This window comes from Elephas maximus, chromosome 2 (assembly GCF_024166365.1).
Source record: "Elephas maximus indicus isolate mEleMax1 chromosome 2, mEleMax1 primary haplotype, whole genome shotgun sequence".
NCBI lineage: Eukaryota > Metazoa > Chordata > Mammalia > Proboscidea > Elephantidae > Elephas > Elephas maximus.
Window position 1 is genome coordinate 95271205 of NC_064820.1, and position 21011 is coordinate 95292215.

A 21011-nucleotide genomic window follows, 5' to 3' on the forward strand; every position below is an offset into this window, starting at 1 on the left:
AACAGAGCATGTATCATTCAATAATTCACATTTTAAAATGATAGCTCATAATATATGTTACTTTTCACATTTTGGGATATACTGCCCTAACAAATGACGAGAATTTTCTCTCAAAATGAGAGTTGGCAAACATTTAGTGAACTGAAGATGTCTAATGAAACTAATTCAGGTCCCCATTACTGAATTTTTTCAATTTTATTTTGACAATTTAAGCAAGATCATGTTTATTTTCTGCTTGTACTAACTGATCATAGTTGTAACTCCCTACCCCCATTTTTTTTAACATTAAAAATGAAAATATTGGTTGAATACTTCCAGAGGACTCATAGAGTCAGAGCATGCAGCATTCTTAATATGAATGTATGATAAATACACTAGAAATGGGGTTTACATAGAGCATTCCCTTGGGGGTTCTCAGGTCATTATACAAATTTAAACACATACGTACATGTGGCCCAAAGACGTCTGTTTTAGTATTCTCTCTCTCTAGCCCTAACATGGACCTCCTGTTACTGAAGGGTTGGCTGGCCTGCATCATATACAACACTTTGCAATAATTCTGTTTATGCTGGTGACGATTACGCTATGAGTTATGCTCCCTTATTCTCTGTTTTTCTTTTCTTCCATGATTTGGACATGTCAATACTGCCAAGAGCAGATGTTTCATATTTCTTTTCTTTCATATGTTTTTGATTTTTCATCGTTTTAGAGGGGAATTAAAGAAGTTCAGGTAATACGTTAATACAGTCATTCTTTATTAGGCTTTACCTGATGTAAACGGGAACAAAAGATAATTTCTGGATAGAAACAGTGGTATAATGAAACATAAATGTTGATAAAATACAAGGAATATATCATATGTTCTGTGTAAAATATAAAAGATTATACCAGCAAATTTCTAGAGCCTTTCTGAACAATAAAAAATATTAGTGTAAACTGTAGAATAAGTATCTAAAGAGTGAATACAATATTTTATTCTTTTGTTAGAAGGCCAGATAGGAATTACCCTAACACCTAAGAAAACAAAGTAAAGTAACTACGCTAGGTGTTCTCCATTTGCCTCTCCAGATGCACTCTCACTCCTCTCCACTCTGCGCTCAGGAGGCTGACCCCTCCAGACCGCATCAACCAGGCTCCCCTTGCCCTCTGGCTTCAGCTTGGCCAATGGAGGCACCAGCAGAAGTTCAGAGGATGGGAGAAGAGAGATATCAGATTATTATTTTATAATAACAACCTAATCTTCCTGCTGGGCACAGATTGGCAGAGTCTGGATTCCCCTAGTGAAGACCATGGCTCTTTCTGAGTTGCTCTCTCCTACCTACAGACATACACCTTGATATGTTCTGGTAATTTCTCCTTCCCCTTGTTCCTTCAGGCCTAGGGTGGTAAAGGCTTCTTGGTTTCAAGCACTGACATACTTCATTACTCATTTGGGCTTCCTTCAACTCTGTCCATTCATAAACAGTCCTTTTTAATAAACTCTCTTCTGTTATTCTTTTGAGTATGCCATCTGTTTCCTGCTAGAGCCTTGAGCCATACAGCCACTCTCTAGATCCAGAATAGTGGTACTCTGTGGCACTCTACCAAAAAACCAAACCCATTGCCGCCAAGTCCATTTCGACTCATATCGACCCTATAGGACAGAGTAGAACTGCCCCATAGAGTTTCCAAGGAGCAGCTGGTAGATTCAAACTGCTGACTTTTTTGGTTAGCAGTCCAACTCCTAACCACCGCCCTACCAGGACTCCATGGTACTCTACAGAGGAGTAACTATCTCCTTACAAGTTTACTATTTGTAAACCACACAATGAACTGAATGGGTTCTCATGGAAGGTGGATAATCGTCCATGCTGGAGTGGAGTCTATGCTCACTAACTGCCAGGGTATGACTTCAATTTAGGAAAAAAAAAAAAAAAGCCTAAAGATTCCCTTCTTCCATATTTACTCAGAGTTGGTTTTTTAAAGATATTTACAAATGTCTGATTTGTTTAAATGTTTAACTATTTCGGGGTACCTAAGGATCTTTGTGAGAAAAAAACTCGATTTGGCCCTTTTCTTTGGTTCCTGAAAGATCCAAACCTACTGATAGCGACCCTACAGGACAGAGTAGAACTGCCTCATAGCATTTCCAAGGCTGTAAATCTTTATGGAAGCAGACTGCCACACCTTTCTCCCCTGGAGCAGCTGGTGGGTTTGAACCGTCAACCATCTCATTAGCTGCGGAGCTCTTAACCACTGCTCCACCAGGGTTCCTTTCCTGAAAGATAGCTCCTGAAATTTCCCAAGTAATCAAGGTGTCTTTGTATCTAAAAGAGTCAGGCAACACTTACAAATTTGTGCAAATAAGTGGGGGTTACACAGACCATACCTGGACAGCTAACCTCAGGAAGAATGCAGGGGGTTGGGGGGGGGGACATGATTCAATTAATCATGCATTATCTATGATTGAGTAGATCTTGTCTACACAACAAGGCTCCAATTATGACTATGGAATAAAGGCAATAAAAGGTTTTGAACACAGATGTCCTTGGCCTTCCTGATTGGAGAAAGACATCCATGTATGGGACAGGGAAGCCCGGTTGGGACCACTCCCGTACTTTTTTCTCTGTGCCTCTGTGTTTGTATCCTTTCTGGTTATAATAAATCAGTAGCTATATATATGTATACCCCTCAAAACCAAACCCACTGCCACCGAGTAGATTCCAACCCATAGCAACCCTATAGGACAGAGTAGAACTGCCTCAAAGGGTTTCTAAAGAGCAGCTGGTGGATTCGAACTGCTGACCTTTTGATTAGCAGCTGAGTTCTTAACAATTGTAGCACTAGGGCTCCGCTGTAAGTATCCCAGAAAAACCCAGTGCTGTCAAGCCGACTATGCTGTAAGTATAGATACTCTTTTTGAATTCTGTGAGTCATTCAGGCAATTAAGGAACCCACAAGGGCAGTGAGAGCCAGGGAGGGCCTGGCGTCTGCCTATTTGGCAGTCTGAAGGACTGTGTCCTTTTAATTTGTGTCTGGTGACCTAGCTTGGGGTGACCAGGTTCAGAGAAGAGGCCAGCTGTTCTGAAGTGGAGAGAATCATGTGGATTTCTGAACTTTCGGCCAATGCCCAAAGACCTCATCTATGGTGGCTAGGGATGAAAGAGAGAGAGCATTGGCTGGTCTAAGGTAGAGAGAGTCATGTGGACCCCTAGACTTGTAAATGGTGCCCTAGTGACCTAGCCCTGGTGGCTGGGAATAAGACAGGGCTTCTTGGAGTGGCTTACAAGGAGGATGGAGAAGTAGGAAGGTGGGGACTGGATCCATTTCCAGTTGAGAACTGGATTCACGCTGATCTTTACCATGCAGTTAGCAGTGAAGGTGGGATTTGCCCACCGTGCTCCTTGCTTAGCGCAATCCCCTATAAAACTACTTATCCCCTGAATATTCTATAGAATGTTGACTGTATCTCATTAGGGAGCAAAACTCATTTTTTTCCCTTGAGTGAATACATGCACAACCAAAATAAAAAGAATGATTAATAATCATGTAATGAATTCTTAACCATTCTAACAACCAGTTCAGTGAAAGTCTCTCTACTTCTCCTCTCTTCCTCAGACTGTCGCCCCCCCAAATTATTTCGTTTCCAGTGTTCTGGACTGTAAGTAATTTGGTGACGATTGTTACAAAACTCATCTGTGACTGGCTAAACAGCAGTCAGATATAATTCTGTTATCAAGAGTATACATTAAAAATTTAGAATTCATAAAATATGCTAATATTCTTTGGATTCTTTTTACCTCTTTATTTTCTTATCAGTATCATAAACTAGCCATAATACTTTTGAAAGCAAGTTGTAAGTTTAAAAAATGATCACACTGAGAAGATATCTCAGCAAATCAGAAAGAACGTCACCTTTTATATTAGAAACCCCAGTCACAGTCCAGGCTGTGTAATAAACTGCCACTTAACCGGGCAGGTCATCTCATTTCCTTGGACCTTGATTTCCTTAGGTGAGAAATGAAGTGGTTGCAGCCATGAAGAGACCAAATGGCTCTAAACATTTTTGTGAATGCAAAGGGGCTAAATTGTTGTTGTTGGGGGCCACTAACTCAATTCTGACTCATAGCAACCCCATGTGACAGAGGAGAACTGCCCCTTAGGTTTTTCTTGGCTGTAATCTTTATGGAAGCAGATCACCAGGTCCTTCTCCCCCAGAGCCGCTGGTGGGTTTGAATTGCCGCCTTTTCGGTTAGCAGCTGAGTGCTTAACTACTGCATCACCAGGGCTCCTTAACAGACTACAATAACGTATAAATGTTAACAAGAAATTTGTGTTATTCATTTTCTTCTTGCCTTTTCAAAATTAGGAATTGTGAAAGTATCTAAATTAATTTTGTTTCCTAAAAAACCGAAAGCCAAGAAGTAGTGAAAAATTCCACACTTGCAAAGGTCTTAGAGCCAGGCTCCAAATCTTTGGAACACTCAAGAGAGGAAGGAAGAAGGAATTTGGGGTGATTAAATAAAACGCTGTAGGCAAGACTAACTACATAATTTGCAAGGCCCAGTGCAAAATGAAAATGTGGGGCCCTGTGTTAACAATTATTAAGAATTCCAAGATGGTGAGAAGAGAGCACTGAACTAAGTGTTGGCCCACTGAGAGCAGGGCCCTGTGCAACTGCACCGGCCTCAGGCCCATGAAGCTGGCCCTGGCTTTAAAGAGATACAGGTATGATAGCTAAAAAGCTGGTAATTTCTGTCCCTGAACAAAGAAATCATGGTTACTGACGTGAGTCATCATGGCTAGGAGTCATCGTGGTTAGAAAGGTATCTGAACTCTTACCCAAAACCCACTATTTTCCCAAACTTACCACAAGGAAAAGTCCAATAAAAAGTCCAATAAAATATTTTTAATAAAATATTTGTAGTTAATGAGCCTTCTTTCATTTAACGTGAATGACTGATCTGAATCCATTTCTTCACCACTAATGACACCCTTAACGTCTGAGCGACCACTGCCAGGCTGGTGAGCACTAGCAGGGAAAGCAATCACGTATCTCTGACAACTACCAATTTCTGATATCCAAATGTCCTCAAGGCTGCCTACAACTCTCTGGCCTATACTTGCTCCTTCCCCCTCCATCTCTAATTCCTCCCAACTTCCAAACCTTCATCATTCTCAAGACCTCTTTCAAGCACCTGATACCTTCTGTCCTGTAGACGCTAAATTAAATATAAAAAATAGGGGCCACTAGTTGGTCCTCAACCCAAGTGGTGCAAGCAATTTGTGACTGGCTACTAACCCAAAGTTTAGTGGTTCCAACCTACCCAGCGGCTCTGTGGAAGAAGGGCCTGGCAAACCGCTTCTGTAAAGATTACAGCCAAGAAAACCCTGATGAGCGGTTCTATTCTGTATAATATATTGGGTCGCCATGAGTTGGAACTGACTTGACTGCAAAGCATTTGTTTGTCTCTTTGTTCTGGGTGGTCCCCCACTCAACTTCACTCTATCTACTTAGCACCTTAATTGCTCTTGGGCCCATCTGCAACTCCCTCCTGTTTACATTCCATCCCTCTCTCCTCTTTCTTGGTCCTTGAGGCACCTTCTTCATTTCATCCCCATTGTATATACATTTTCAAAGTTTTCCTTTCTTCAAGCCTTCTTCCTCTGCACAAATAATCTCAAGAGCTTTTCATCTGAATGCTTCCCTCTATTCTAGTTACAGCATTATTTCTCTCCTCACAGTCTTGTTACTTTGAAGAACATATACACTGTTCCTTTCCACTTCCTCCCTCCCTGCTCACTCTCAATCAGTCTTGCATTTGCTGCTCCTTCCTTCAGCCTATTTCCTAATTCCTGGTTCCTCAAACGGAGCTGCTTTTTCTTGCTGTGCAGCCCAATGTGAACCATGCATGGCAAACCCCACATGAGGAAATGCTGGTCGACAAGATTCCACATCATCCATGAATTATTTCATGTAATTGAGGAATATGGGCATAAATTATATTACACCAACAGGTGACTGCAATATTAAATTTTCTATTTTAAAAAGGAAACTCTCTAAACTGGGTCTCTGAAACAGAAAAATAATCTTGTAATGTTTTTAAAGAGGTGGAGACACTCTCTTCCACACAAAGGGCAGAGTGTCCTTGCCCTGCTGTAAATGTTTTAGCAGCTGTGGAAACTTTCAACAAAATTTACTTCCAGCAACTGAAAGCAATGTGCAAAAACTGGGCTTTTCATCGTGGAGGCCGAAGCACTTACTGACGAGATGAAGACTCTGAGGGTGCAGGAAGGAGCTGTGTGGCTCCTTCTCCCAGCTCGGCTTGTGCACTCTAATGTGGTTTTCATCTTCTACCACACACCGCTGTACCTCTTAAGAAATCATGTTTCTTGATTTTGAACTCTTTACATGACAGGGTAAAATAGTGTGAGGGAATCCAGGTATGCATCACACCTCTTTTCCGGAAAGCATAGGGGATAATGATCTAATGTGCAAATATGTGCATTCCCCCAGAAATCTGGGGGTGAAAGCTCCACCTACATTTGGCGTGGCTTCCATCCGAGAGTGATCAGCAGTATTGTATGTATTTGCCCTTTTGCTGACGTGCGGGCGGGGGAGAGGGGGGATTCCTCCTACCTGAGACATTTAAGGGCTTTCACCTTAAAATCCCACGTTCACAGACCTCTGTGTAAAGTTGATCCGAACCAGTGTATTACATAGCAAGAGAAACTCAGGTTATCGGAACTAAAAATAAGCTCAGAGGTGCTACTTTTTTCCTTCTTTTGAGCAAAATAAAATCCCAATGGATATTTTACCATTTAAGAATTTTGGGGGTAACAAGTATGCATTGTGCATATGATAGGAAATATTACATTTGATCAAGTGCTCATGGTCAATGTGCTGTACATAGTACTCGGTCTGATGAAACCTTTAAGAATTCACAGCACTTAGTTTTCCCTCATGGTTTAAAGTCAGGAAGGGTGTATGTTGTATCCTTTCACCATACTTATTCAATCTGTATGCTAAACAAATAATATGCTGAAGCTGGATTACATGAAGAAGAATGCAGTATCAGGATTGGAGAAAGACTCATTAACAATCTGCAATATGCAGATGACACAGTCTTGTTTGCTCAAAGGGAAGAGGACTTGATGCACTTACTGATGAAGATCAAATACTACAACCTTTGGTATGGATTACACCTCCACATAAAGGAAACAAAAATCCTCACAACTAGACCAATAAGCAACATCATGATAGACAGAAAATATTGAGGTCGTCAAGAATTTCATTTTACTTGGATCAATAATCAATGCCCATGGAAGCAGCAGTCAAGAAATCAAAGGACATACTGCATTGGACAAATCTGATGCAAAAGACTTCTTTAAAGTGTTAAAAAAAAAAAAGCAAAGAAGTTACTTTGGCGGCTAAGGTGTGTCTGACCCAAGCCATGGTATTTTCAATCGCCTCATATGCATGCAACAGCTGAACAATGAATAAGAAAGACTGAAGAAGAATTGATGCCTTTGAATTGCGGTGTTGGTGAAGAATACTGAATATACCATGGACTGCCAGAAAAACAAATAAATCTGTCTTGGAAGAAGCACAGCCAGAATGTTGTTAGAAGTGAGGATGTTGAGACTATGTCTCACATACTTTGGACATATTATCAGGAGGGACCAGTCCCTGGAGAAGGACATCATGCTTGGTAAAGTAGAGGGTCAACAAAAAACAGGAAGACCCTTGATGAGATGGGCTGACACAGTGAGTTGCAACAATGGGCTCTAACACAGTAATGACTGTGAGGATGGCGTAGGACTGGGCAGTGTTTTGTCCTGTTGTACACAGGGTCCCTATGAGTCGGAACCACTCAACGGAACCTAATGACAAGAGCCTTTCCTCAAGATACAGTGTATTAATAATTCTGATTCAACAAAAGCTCTATTTCTGGCATGATTTCACTTAACAAAAGAAGCGGACATGTATTTATGAAGATAGAAAGTTGAATTATGCATATATTTTTTAAAAATAAGTTTTAAAGTGTTCAGTTTAATTTGATACAGGCTGATTGTGTACCTACTAAGTATAAAACATCAATTTATCTTGTGAGTTCAGTTGTGGACTGACTTAGAGCTTTTGTCCCCAAATAGCTGCACTTGTCATTGGAAAGCACATTTTCACTGCACAGTCTCTCTAAATCTCAGGCTCACGTTGTTTTGCTACCTTACAAAAACATTCCTTTTTGCGGAAGGAATTAATTACCTCTTAAGGAGCTTATATACAACGAGGCTTCAGACACTAATATTAGTTATTCAGAAAACATGTACGTCTTGAGTTTCATCACTTTAGGTCACAACATTAACATCTCTTGGTTGGTGATAGAATATAACAAAGGGCATATAGTTTTTTTCTCTATTGAGGTGGGCAAACAAAATAATACATGCAGAGTTATTTCTCTTAAATATCTGGCAAGGCATATGACCGATTGTTAGAAAAAAATTTTTTTGACTTGGTTAAGACAAAATTGAGCCAAATGTTAAAGCATGGAAAATGTTGGTGTAGGCAAAGCGAATATTCTGATAAAGCTTTACAATCACCCCAGCACACAAACATGTTGAAATCTTACCATTAGGTTTTCATGCAGTCTGTCTCCCTGCAGCGAGCGTTAGCTTTAACCCTTCAGTGCTGTTGCGGGATTGCATGGACAGGGAAAGGGCTGAGGTTTATTCAGAACTGAGTTTTTATTTAGGGGATGACTCTCAGCTTATATGAGACGATTTCAGTTCCACTCGTGCGTCTGGTCTCAGGACAATATATATACGTGTAACAGGGCATCTTTAAACCTATTCAGAAGGAGATTCTAGTGCTTTCATTTGTATGGGCTTTGCATTTAAAAGATTGTGCAAATTCAGGGTGTGTCACAAACTCTCTTCCTCTTCCTCCTGTGAATTTTCGACCTCGGAATGCATTTCATGATGGCAACTCTTTTAGATGACATAATTTAAGCATCCCCTGGGATTGCTTTTCAAATGAACTGCCTGTAGGGTGAGATGGCTCTTTTATCTGTTTGACTTTCCAATGCTTCTTAGAGAAAGCCATCACTGAAAGGGTTAAGGTATGTTACTGCAGCAGTTATCAGCAGACCAGCCATCTACCTTCGGTACTTACAGGAATTTTATGACTCTTGATCATATTATCAAATTCTTCATTAATTTTTTTGTATTTTTCTTCAGTGCGTGGGGTGAGTGCATAAGAGGAGTCGGGATCGGGGCTTTCACAGCCTTTGTTTTCCTTCTTGTTCAATGCCTGCCAGGTTCAGAGAAATATCAAGAGTAAAAAAAACGAAGGGTGTGCTGAGTACTTACACACAATCTTTGCCTGCTGATCATTAGATCAATATCTTCGTTAATTTTCCTGTACTTGTCCTCAGACTCAGGGCTGTGACCTACTGAATCGTCTGCATCAGGGTCTGGACTGTCACAGCCATTAAGGCCCTTCTTTCTCAACGTCTGAAATACATAATTTGGAAAGTTCAAACCTAGACAAAGGCTGCAAGAAACATTCAGGGGTGTTACAGAAGTTCAAGCTGTCCAGCACTTCAGGTGGTTATTACATTGCTATATTAAAGAAAGCACAGAGAGAAACCATGAGTCATTTCAATTGCACGCTCATTAAATAAATTAAATAATTAAATATTAAGAGAAATATTCATCTTGCAACTAAATTAAGTCCATGAACAAAGAGGGTCCGAGGGCAGCAGTTTCGTGATAGGGAGTTCCTATGTGCTTCTGAGATCTGGGGAGAGACAATTGCAGCAGAACACAATGAAGGAGGCAAACTGCAACACTCTTCCCACAGAAAAATTAGAAGTCAGGGCATTTCACAATGAATTTAGAATCTGTGATCGTGACAAAAGCAGAAACACTGAAAACAGATCCCTGATTTGAACTGAACACAATGGTTGGCACGAAGGTGGCCTGCGACCCCATTCTGATGTGGCCTTCACAGCAAAGGGACATAAGAGGGCCTCGCTAACATGCACCCAACGCTGATGAAGGGTGTTCAGGTATTGCACCCATTGGGAGAATTACTTTTGTTTAGTCTGGTTAGAGTTCTATGCTTTGTGAAAATCCGTACTGAAATTTATCATACTGAGAAGATACCTGCCTAAACATAGGCTGAAAGAAAAGTCAAAACAGCTGAGCTTAGGGCTTCATTATCAGGAGCTGAGTAAGGAAGCCAAAGAACACTGAAAATAGGTAACCAAGTCAGTAACGACCCAACTAGCAAAAGTTCCTCCTGGTTTCAGCTGAGCAGGAATCACCCAGAGACTGTCTCCAGACACATGAAAGTGAAAAGTCAGTACCTTATCTTGAACCTCCTCTCTCCTGAATGCAGGTCTGGTCTAGTCTCAGCTGTCACAGAAGGGTAAATACTAATGTAATGCTGTAACAGCTAGAAAAAGTATGAGTCAGGAATCCTGAGTTTTACTTTCTCTTTTTTGAAACTAATGGTTGTCAATTTAATTGTACACAATCTGATTTATGGAGAAAATGTTAAGTTTTACAGATTATAAAACTTATTAATCATGTAGCTTGCCATGTTAATTATTAATAGACTAGCAACATTTCTGAATTTTCCTGGTACTCCCCCAAATTGTTGTATAAAGAGATGTGACCCAAAGTGCCTCTCATTAATGGAAAGTTCTGCAGAGCTCATCTTTATTAAAGACAGAATTCACGTACAAATACAGCAAAAGCTGTGACATCAAGCTAAGGGATTCAAAGCTGAGATAACACCCCATCTTTAACTCATGCAATTGGGGAAAATAAATAAAACAACATGGGTTAAAAAGGGGGTGTCATTCTTAAAAATTTAAGCTCCTTGGCTCTTATTAACGTGTAACAAATGTAACATCATTTAAAATTAGTTTCTGAGGCACTGATGATTTTCACTTAAAATCAAACTAAGAGAGCTACCATTTCTAATACATCTATGATGCACTGCAGCTCTGTAAATATTTATTAATGTTATAGCGGTATAATATAACAAATAAACATATGGTTACAGCTTATTATGTGGTAAAATGTTTGAATATTAAAATGAATATTTTGACACAAGATGATAAAATATACATTTACAATCTTGGGGAATTTGTAATTGGTGGGGCCACCTGTCCCCCTATCATGGATCTAGAGGCATCAGTTTCAACCAAAGTACTTCTAGAGGGTTCCTACAATAATGCTATAAAAGATGTCACAATATAGTATAATAATAATTTTACTGGCTAACTTAATTTCCTATGTTTTTAAGTCCTTTGTTAGTATTATCTCAACCACAGAAGCATTCTTCTGGATGATAACTACTTGTATTATGATGTGTTTTTGCTTTGATCTCTGCATGTCCTTGAGCTTTTAAGAATGATTTCTGAGTGTCTTGCATCATACACCATAATTTTTTTTTTAATAAGAATTATGTAAGGAAGAATATGTACAAACAAGAAAACATTATCTGATAGTTTTCAAAATGTACTTCTCTATATTTCCATAAAGCATGCTAAAACATTCTTATATAAACCTTTAAAGTCTTATATATAATATTAATTTATAGTCTTATCTAGACAGATTTTTTTTAATGTGAACTCAAATCTTTTATCCAATAAATCTCATTGTAAAAATTATAGTTGTTTTGATGTACAGATTTTTGACAACAGAACGCAAGGGTTAGGAGAGGCCTATCAACTGTCATTACCATCCATCTGGCACATGCATGTGTGCTAAATATTCTTACAAAGCTTTTGGGGGTAGATGTTGTGTTTGGCTTATAAAAATTCAAACATCAATTACACTTTACTGAAAGATCCCTGCAAATATTAACTCATTATCTCTCATAGGTCTCCTATGAAGATTTTAGGGAAACCTTACGCCCAGTTTCAGCATAGACAAGCATCAGGCAACATGTTTTCTCCTCCCCCTGGGAGCAATACGGGGCCTGCCTTTCCCTTGTCCAAGCTGTCACATCTGTGAAGTCGGGGAGCGGAGACTGTGGACTAGATCCCTCTCGCTTATATTCAACCACAGTAGTAGACTGAGGAGTCCTTGGGTGGTTCAAACAGTTAGCATGCTTGGCTGCTAACTGAAAGGTTGGTGATTTGAGTCCACCCAGAGATGGCTCAGAAGAAGGCCTGGTGATCTACTTCTGAAAAATCAGCCATTGAAAACCCTATGGAGCCCAGTTCTACTTTGACACACATGCGGTCTCATAAGTCAGACTCAACTTGCCAATAACTGGCTTAGCAGACTGAAGCATGAAATAAATTAGGTAGAATTTTTTAGAAATTAGGCTTTGGGAAAATTTTGAGTATGAAAATATGGCTAAAATATCAATACTTCTTAGATGTCAAATTTTAGTTCGAGTGGAAATGGCTATTAGTCAATAAAACACTTAGAAGTTACGGATTAAGAAATCAATTAGATCAACAGCTCACTTTGTACCTGAAGAATTATATCAACTATTAAGCACACAAAGGAGGTGGCATGAAATCACAAAGGAAATGGCGAAGACGAGGGAAAAAACAACAGTGGCTCATTTTCTTCTAATAAACTCTTCTTGTATTTGACTACTCTATCCCGTAAAGAATATCACCATTAAGTAATGAAATATCCCTGCCAGTTAATGATACGCTCTTGTCTTACTTTAAGTTAAACTGTATTATTTAAAGAAAGAGCATTTTGAGATACACAGACACGAAACCCAAGAGCAAATTAATATTGGGTTCCAAATTCTCTTAACCACATAATCAGAACATTGAAAAAAAATGTTCAAAAATATTATCTTCAGCTGAGAGCTTCTATAATACGTTCCTGCCAAGAACAAATGATTATGGCAGAATTATAAAGCTCTGAAAATGGAAGTGATGGCACAAACTTGAATACTGCAGTGTGAATGTGGAGCTCTAAGAACTGTTCTATCTTTATTATATTAAAAATCTACAGCTGTTTAATGATGACAAAGGGATTACTGTTAGATTAGCCAAGTCTGTCTTTATCACAGTAATGAACATTCGATATAAACTAAAGGGATTACTAAATGAATAAATAAGCATTATTCCTTCAGGCTTTTTCTAGCAAAATCAAAACCTCTGCTGCTGGCCTCCAAAAGCTCTTCTGATCTTTTACAAGTTTCACTGGTCAGGTAATGTTGACACTTAAATCATTATTCTTTTGCAGAGGCTAGAGTCCTGGATATATATGTATAAAGTGTCTCTCAGCGGACTGACTCTGTTTTGAGAAGATTTATCCTGTATGTCAAGATACAGCAAGAGGTCTACTGAAACCACCAGCTTCTCTTGCTTCATATCCAAAGACACTCTTCACTTAGAGAACTCTGCAAATCTTCAGTAAGCCTGTATACTGAAGTCAGCTTTCCGGGTGAGAGTGACACTTTCGGGATACATCAATTGACTGCAGAGGCTTCTGGGATGTTTTCACAAGGCAGCAATTGTCACACAGTGAGCTGAGAACAGCCGCTTCTTAGAGAAGTAATTAGATTGACAGAAGGTGACATATTCCATACAGTAAACGGGAAAAGAAGTCCAGACAGGTAACTTAAAAACCACGTGGAATTTCCCCTCCCAGGCATGTGGACATATGGACCCTGTGTTATTACATTTGTTCATCAGAAAAACTTGAAATATGTATAAACTGACGATGATTGGTGACAGGTGCTTCAAAAATTCTAATGAAATAGATGTAGGGGAACAGATTCTGTTTCATTACTGGAAAGAATATAAATGAAGAAAAAAAGCCACATGGAGCTCTCATTTCTGGTCTCAGGCATTATGTTATTAACTAGAAAATCCTTTCCACGTAAAACCAAACCAAACCCATCGCTGTTGAGTCGAATTCCAACTAATAGCGACCCTATAGGACAGAGTAGAACTGCCCCACAGGGTTTCCAAGGCTGTAAATCTTTTCAAAAGCAGACTGCCACATCTTTCTCCCATGGAGCGCCTGGTGGGTTTGAACTGCCAACCCTCTGGTTAGCAGCTCAGCGGTTAGCCATTGTACCACTAGGGCTCCTTCCTTTCCACAAACAGGAGTTAAAACTAGTTTCCCCTTCTTAATTATTTCCTTGGTCTTTTCCAATTGTATGTAGCTATGTATTTTTTATTAATGCTACCTAAGTAAAATTCAATTTCTTTCAGAGAACAACCATCACAGATTAAAAAACTTCCAATCTCAATTCCTATATATTTTCTGTGTGTGTGTGTACCTACCCATTATACAACAGAAATCTCAAATCCCTTTGTGAAAAACCCCAAAATACTCTTATTAATCTTGGTTGAAATGCAAAAAAATTCACCCTTTCTTGCACGGCTAGTGCTATCCTTACTTTGGATTGCTGATTTGTCAAGAAAACGCATACTAGAATCATTAGTATTAGTTGCTGATTGTTGTGCTAACAAAAAAGCCAGAAATAAGGAAAACAACTTAGAAAAATAATTTCTTTTCCTCTGATCCTAAAGGAGCCCTGCTGGCACAGTGATTAAGATCTCCACTGTTGACCAAAAGGTCAGTGGTTTGAATCCACCAGCTGCTCCTTGGAAACTCTATGGGGGCAGTTCTACCCTGTCCTATCTGATCTGTATGGTTGCTATAATTTGGAATCGACTCAACAGCAATGGATTTAGGGTTTTTCTTTTTGTGTGTGTGTGGCCTGATCCTAAAACTTATTTTTCCTAATCTTTTACACAGTTTTATGAAGAAAAGCACCTACTCTAACAGGTAGAATAATCTTCAGAAAGTAGCAAATCCACACAGGAATAAGAGGTGCAGCTGAAACGGATACTGCCTATAAACGAAGTTTCTGCGACTGTTTCATAAACATTCTACCACACTGGTGTGCTGATACACATGATGCTGCTGGTTCCAGTCCCTTTGCTATCTGGGGAGTGGCCACCCTGAAGACTGCGACCAATGACTTATTTCATTTAAAACATATTCAGCAAACAATTGTTGGAAACCTACTCTACACCAGATACTGTTCTGTGTGGTTGTTTTTTTTAAAAATAATTTTTATTGTGCTTTACGTGAAAGTTTGCAAATCAAGTCAGTCTGTCACACATAAGCCTGTATACACCTTACTACATACTCCCTTTTACTCTCCCCCTAATGAGTCAGCCTGCTCCCTCCCTCCAGGCAGTTGTTTTTTAGTGAAGCAGGCAATACAAATTCAAACTATAAAGCTCCGAACTGACCTATAATATTGTACTGTCTCTGTGATTTCCAGCTAAGATTACTTAGGCTGGGAAATGATGAGGTGCCAAGAAATTTCTCCACAGGTTTAAATAATCAACACTGTAAGCACTGTTCATACTATTTCTCCCTGTACTTTAGCTCTTCTCTTTGTTCTTAATATAGAAATGAAAAAAACATTAAAATACTGTGAACTTAGTACAATCAGGAGGTAGATTTTAATTAGACAAGCAAATCATATGAAGTACAGAGTATGAAAAAAGGAATTTTACCAAAAATTATTCTTCTGTGGTAAAATGTTTAATAAAAAATTGAAAGTATAAACCTATCAACAATATTGCATTACACTAGGATATTACTGCTTCTTCTAGCCAGATATGAGCTCTTACTGGCAGGGAGTAGCTAGAGATTTTCATTTTTTTCCAATTCCTCAAAAGACAATCTAAATATTGGATTCGGAATTGTCTGCATTGAGTTTTTTTTCTTTCCTCTTCGAACAATGAGAATAAAAGACACTGAAGAGTTGAAAGGCTTTTAATTCATAGAACATAAGGAAACATCTACCAACTGCTTCCTAATGGCCACAGATTATTTCATATAAACATTCAGATGGTGATAGCATGGAATTATTGGTATTCTAAGTCCCAGAGCTCCTGGGTGGTGCAAATGGTTAAGCCATTGGCTACTAACCAAAAAGTTGAAGATTCATATCCACCTGGAGGTGCCGTGGTAAGAAAGGTCTGGTGATCTACTTCCAAAAGATCACAACCATTGAAAACCCTATGGAGCCTAATTCTACTCTGAAACATATGGGGTTGCCATGAGTCAAAACTGACTCATGGCAACTGAGATAATCTTAGAAGAAACCATAAAAAATAATCTGGTCCTTCTTCATGCCTTCTGGAAGGGGAGGAATAATGGTGCGTAAGCAACATGCTCTTTCATACCTGGTGGTCTTGCTCAAGCTGGGCTCTCCTTTGAGAATGAGCCCACTGGTATTTGTCCCCCAGATAAGGACCGTCATCCTTCAAGGCAGAGCTGACCTATCAACTCCTCTCTGCAGGCTTCTCTGATCACGCAGGCTGAATTAATTTCTCCCTCAGTTATGCACTCATTTTATTCTAGGTATTTTTCTTTATCACATATTAATGATACTTTATGTGTCCGCCTCCTCCATGAGATTAAGAAGTTCTTAACATAGCACCTTCCTTTATTCACTATATAGTTTCAGTATATAGCACAGCCTGACACACTATAGCTGCTCAAGTAAAGCTTGCTGAATGAACAAAGCAAGCATTTCCACTTAGTGTTAATGAATGTAGATGTCTGCAGTTTGACTGAGGTTGTCTGTTTGGTTGGAGGCAGAGAGGGGAGTGGAACCCAGATTTCTTGATACACCTTTATATTAACTACTTACTCTGTGTTGGGTGTTGTCTGTGGTCCTCTGTTTGGATGTAAAGATGCTATCACCAAAATAATTTGTTTACATGCTTTTCTTCCTATAACTATGAGCTCCTGGATGCTAGGGATTGCTTGCTGGTCATCATTTATTACTAAACCCTAGTACAGGGCCTGGCACGTGATAGGAACTAAATGTTTGAGGCATGAATGATTGGCTGACAGAATGGGTGAATGAACAAAACAGGAAAAAATGTTTGGATGCTAGAAGGAGAAAGAGAAGTCTCAGTTCAGTATTTTTTTCAGCTGCAATTTCTTTTTCACCATTGTATTACTATTTAACATTATATTAAAACCTACTTACTATTTTATTCTTCCTAAGCTATTGTCATAAATTTATTATTTTTGAAATGTACAGTTTTTAAGTTAGAAAGCAACACAGTAAAGACATAATTTGTACCAAGTATGAAACTGATTATAACTTGGGAGTTTTATATCATCAAATGCTTAAAAACTGAGGTATTGGTCTAAATATACAGGTCCCTGGGTTGGAAACCCTGGTATCATAGTGGTTAAGAGCTACGGCTACTAACCAATAGGTCAGCAGTTCAAATCCACCAGGCACTCCTTGGAAACCGTATGGGGCAGTTCTACGGCAGCAGGTTTGGTTTTTGGTTTTGGGGTGGTGCAAACAGTTTACGCTCAACTACTAGCCTAAAGGTTGATGGTTCGAGACCACCCAGTACATGGTACCAAGGAAGAAAGGCCTGGCAAACTGCTTCCATAAAGATTATAGCCAAGAAAATCCTAAAAGCCATTCTACTCTGTAACTTCTGTAACACATGGAGTCACCATAAGTCAGGGTCAACTCAATAGCAACAAGTTTGTTTTTCCCACCTTTGGTCTAAATATGGAACGTCAGAAAAACTGTGAGCATTCAAGAAATCTTTACAGCAAAAAAGTAATATGCAAATAACCTCAGTGATTTAAAGGGTGGGAAGAAATGGCACAGAATTCAGCATGGAAGGAGAAAAAGGGAGTGAATTTTAGGCAGAATATTCAGAGGTAGCAAAGGGAAAACAGAAACTATGTAGGAAAGTGCATGGGGAAAACTTCTGTGAAGGTGAGTCAGATACTATAAATTTAAACAAGCATTCTTTACAGTTCTTGGAGAAAGTTCACCTTTGTTCCCCATTCTTGGATGCTAGTCCACTACTCCATTATTCTCCTGGGCTGTGGCTTCAGTCTTATCCTAGGTCAACCTTAGCCTGGGGGGAATTCATGGAAAATCAGGGTGATTCGAGGGCCAATCAGATGATTCAGGCTTTCTCGGGCTGCGTCAGTGGTTTGGCTTTTTAAAGGATTCTTCCACCACCCCTCTTCTGGAATCTGGACAAGACATGCATCATAAAGCTGGCCTAGAACAGGACTGAGATGGGGGTGTTTGGCAAACTTTAGCCATGAAACACTTTCTGACATCCTGAATCCAGGAGAGATCTGAAGGGAAAAGGGAACATTTCAATATACAATTGAAATTCATTACAATACATGCAGTTAATCTTAATAATCTAGGTAAAGCAAGTTAAGTGAATAAAGGCTGGGAGACAAGATAAACAGCTGGAATACAAAGGCTAAAACTGTACAGATGGTTTGGAAAAATGGATGATGTTGGCCAGTACTTAAACAAAGGAGGAAACGACAAGACAGAATGAGAAATTAAATAAAGGTTGAGAGACAGAGGAGATGAGTAAATTAACCAAGACCAGGAAGCAGAATTGTTGAAAGTATAAAATGTGCATGGTACGTCACATACGAACTTTTATAGACTCTGGCATTTTACGTGCAGATGGGTTACAGGGACAAAAAGGCAGAATCTTGGGGCAGTGATGCTTTAAATGTAACTCTCTGAAGCATCTTTTATAAACCATTAATGACTTATTTTAAGAAAAGAAGAATATGTTATCTTAGATAACTAGAGTAGGGTAAAACCATTATTTTTGTTTCCATGTAGGCTCTTAAATCTGGTTGTAAAAGCCTTTTTATTCAAGTTAAGTCAATGCATGATTAGTCATTTGAAATGAGAGAAATCTAAACTCTATAAAAACCAGTTGCCATGCAGTCGACTCCAATTCATAGCCACCCTAGAGGACAGAGTAGAACCGTCCCATACAGTTTCTTCGGCTGTAGTCCTTATGGGAGCAGATAGCCAGGTCCTTTTCCCATGGAGCAGCTGGTGGGTTCAAACCACTGACCTTTAGGTTAGTAGCCAAGCGCTTAACTACTGCACAACCAGGGCTCCTTCAATTTCCTCTACTACATTATTTATTTTTCGTTTTATTTTCTTGAGTCCAATCTTTCCCTTGTTCATTTCCTTCTTATCTTTCCCTTTAGTTGTTCAAGTCTGAAATGCAGAAATCATTCTTGATTCCATCCACTCTAGATTCAACTATCGTATCAACTATCGTTACTTTCTATTTGGTCTCCCATCCTTGGTCTGTTTGGCCCCTGACCCTACTTTCCTGTGAATCATCCTTCCGCTATTGGCAAGGTCTCATTAGAATATAAATCTAATAGTATTACTACTGCCCTTATAAATCACGGGGGCTTCCAACAGCCACATCTACTACAGCCACACCCACCAGCTTGGATAGCAAGCCATCTGCCTGCCTCTCCAGCCTCATCTCCCCCAGCACTCCGTGTTTTGGCCAAGAGGGAACTTCTTACCATTTCCCAAATGAGGTATGTCCTCTAATAACATACTTTGACATGTGCCATTCATTTCTGTCTGGAATATCCTTGTTTATGCCTCCTCTCTGCTATACAAACCTTGTCATCCTAGAACACCTATTACTAATGCCATCACTTGCTTGGTGAAGCTTTTTCTTCACTCTCCTAGATACTCAGGGCTCCCTTCTCTGTACCCCTACAGTCCCTGACCTTTTTTTAAAATCGTATTTACATATAATATAGTAAGTTATAAGTGGATTCCCTGAGTGGTGCAAATGGTTATTGCACTCAGCTGCTAACTAAAAGGTTAGAGGTTCAAGTCCACTCAGAGGCACTTGAGAAGAAAGGTCTGTCCTGTCAATTTAGTTCTGAAATATCTGCCATTGCAAACTCTAGAAACACAGTTCTACTCTGACATATATGGGATGACATGAGTTATAATCAACTTGATGGCAACCAGTTATATATCATTTTATATATCTGCCTTACCACCAGATGTGAATTCCATTAGGATTGGATGTCTCTGGTCCCTAGCATGGGCCTGGCTAACATATGTGGGCTCAACATGGGTTTCTGGTAACTGTTCACTGGATAAATGAATAACCAAACAAACTGTACAGTCCTACTTTCTGACAGTGACAGATTAATTGAAATGAGTTGGGTGGTCTCCTAAGATGACCACTTTATTTGTTTTAGTCAGATTGCTCTGTCCACATGTAAGGAGTACAAGTTCCGGTAGGTTAAGGCAATGTCATCACTTCACTGTGTGGGAATGGAGGGAATGATGCAGGTGATGCTGTCTACTCTACCTGGGCAAAATGGCTGGATTTCTCTCTGTTAGGAGCTACTCAGAGCCCTGGGCATGGTAGACTGCTCCTTTCCAGCTCCCAAGCCTTCTGTAGTTAGGAAAGTGCTGAATGACCAGCAGGAGGACAAAAACATCTTGAAAACCAAACTTAGCAAGAGATGCCTTCGTGCATTCTCTCCTGTATCTAAGGTTTCACTCTGAAGCAAGGGCATTACCCTCGAAGTAACTTGAAGAATCTCTGTTAGTTAGGATCTCCAATTTATCACCAGCTTATCAGAAAAGCAGAGTGCACAAAGAATAGTCTATAAGGTAAAAAAGAAAGTGGAGTTGGAAAATGACAGACTTATGAAAATTTTGATCATATCTGAGGATGGGACTAAAGATACCAAAATCTTAATTTCTGACACAGCCATGGACTTCTGAGATGAAGGTTAAATCATTTCCTTCTAACTGCCCTCTCCCACTGTGGGGCCCCTGCCTGGCTGAACAGAGGTGAAGAGCTACAAAGGGCTTGACCCTGGCCCACTTCTCTCCTGGGATGTTCACGGCCTCAGAGAGAAACCCGCTCTTTGCTGTTCATCCTTGACACTGTAGTTTCCATGTCTTATGTCACAGAACCAACATGCATCTATGGAAGATTTCAGTCTGGGAGAGCATCACCACTGCATCTACAGCAACTTGAATGTACTCAGTGCACAGATGACACTCACCAATACTGTAGTTAACGAAAGAATAATGATATCCAAGGCTGCAGTGACACAGATTCTTACTTAAAATGGAATTACAATGGCATCTGAAAACACGTAGGGAGTAGTACTAGGTCTGTTGTTGATATTGT

General features: G+C 39.6%; 1 protein-coding gene across 9 annotated transcripts in view; it reads right to left on the minus strand.

The window, feature by feature from the left end:
* MEF2C (myocyte enhancer factor 2C) overlaps positions 1 to 21011 on the minus strand; it is a 157715-nt gene that overhangs the window by 33247 nt on the left and 103457 nt on the right. For 6 of the 9 annotated variants that reach the window (XM_049867322.1, XM_049867314.1, XM_049867359.1 and 3 more), the window contains exon 4: positions 9349 to 9492. In XM_049867322.1, the coding sequence (XP_049723279.1) occupies positions 9349 to 9492 (144 nt within the window). Of the gene's footprint in view, positions 1 to 9151; positions 9290 to 9348; positions 9493 to 21011 lie in introns of all 9 variants that reach the window. The other 3 variants (XM_049867369.1, XM_049867352.1, XM_049867377.1) reach the window with 2 other exon arrangements.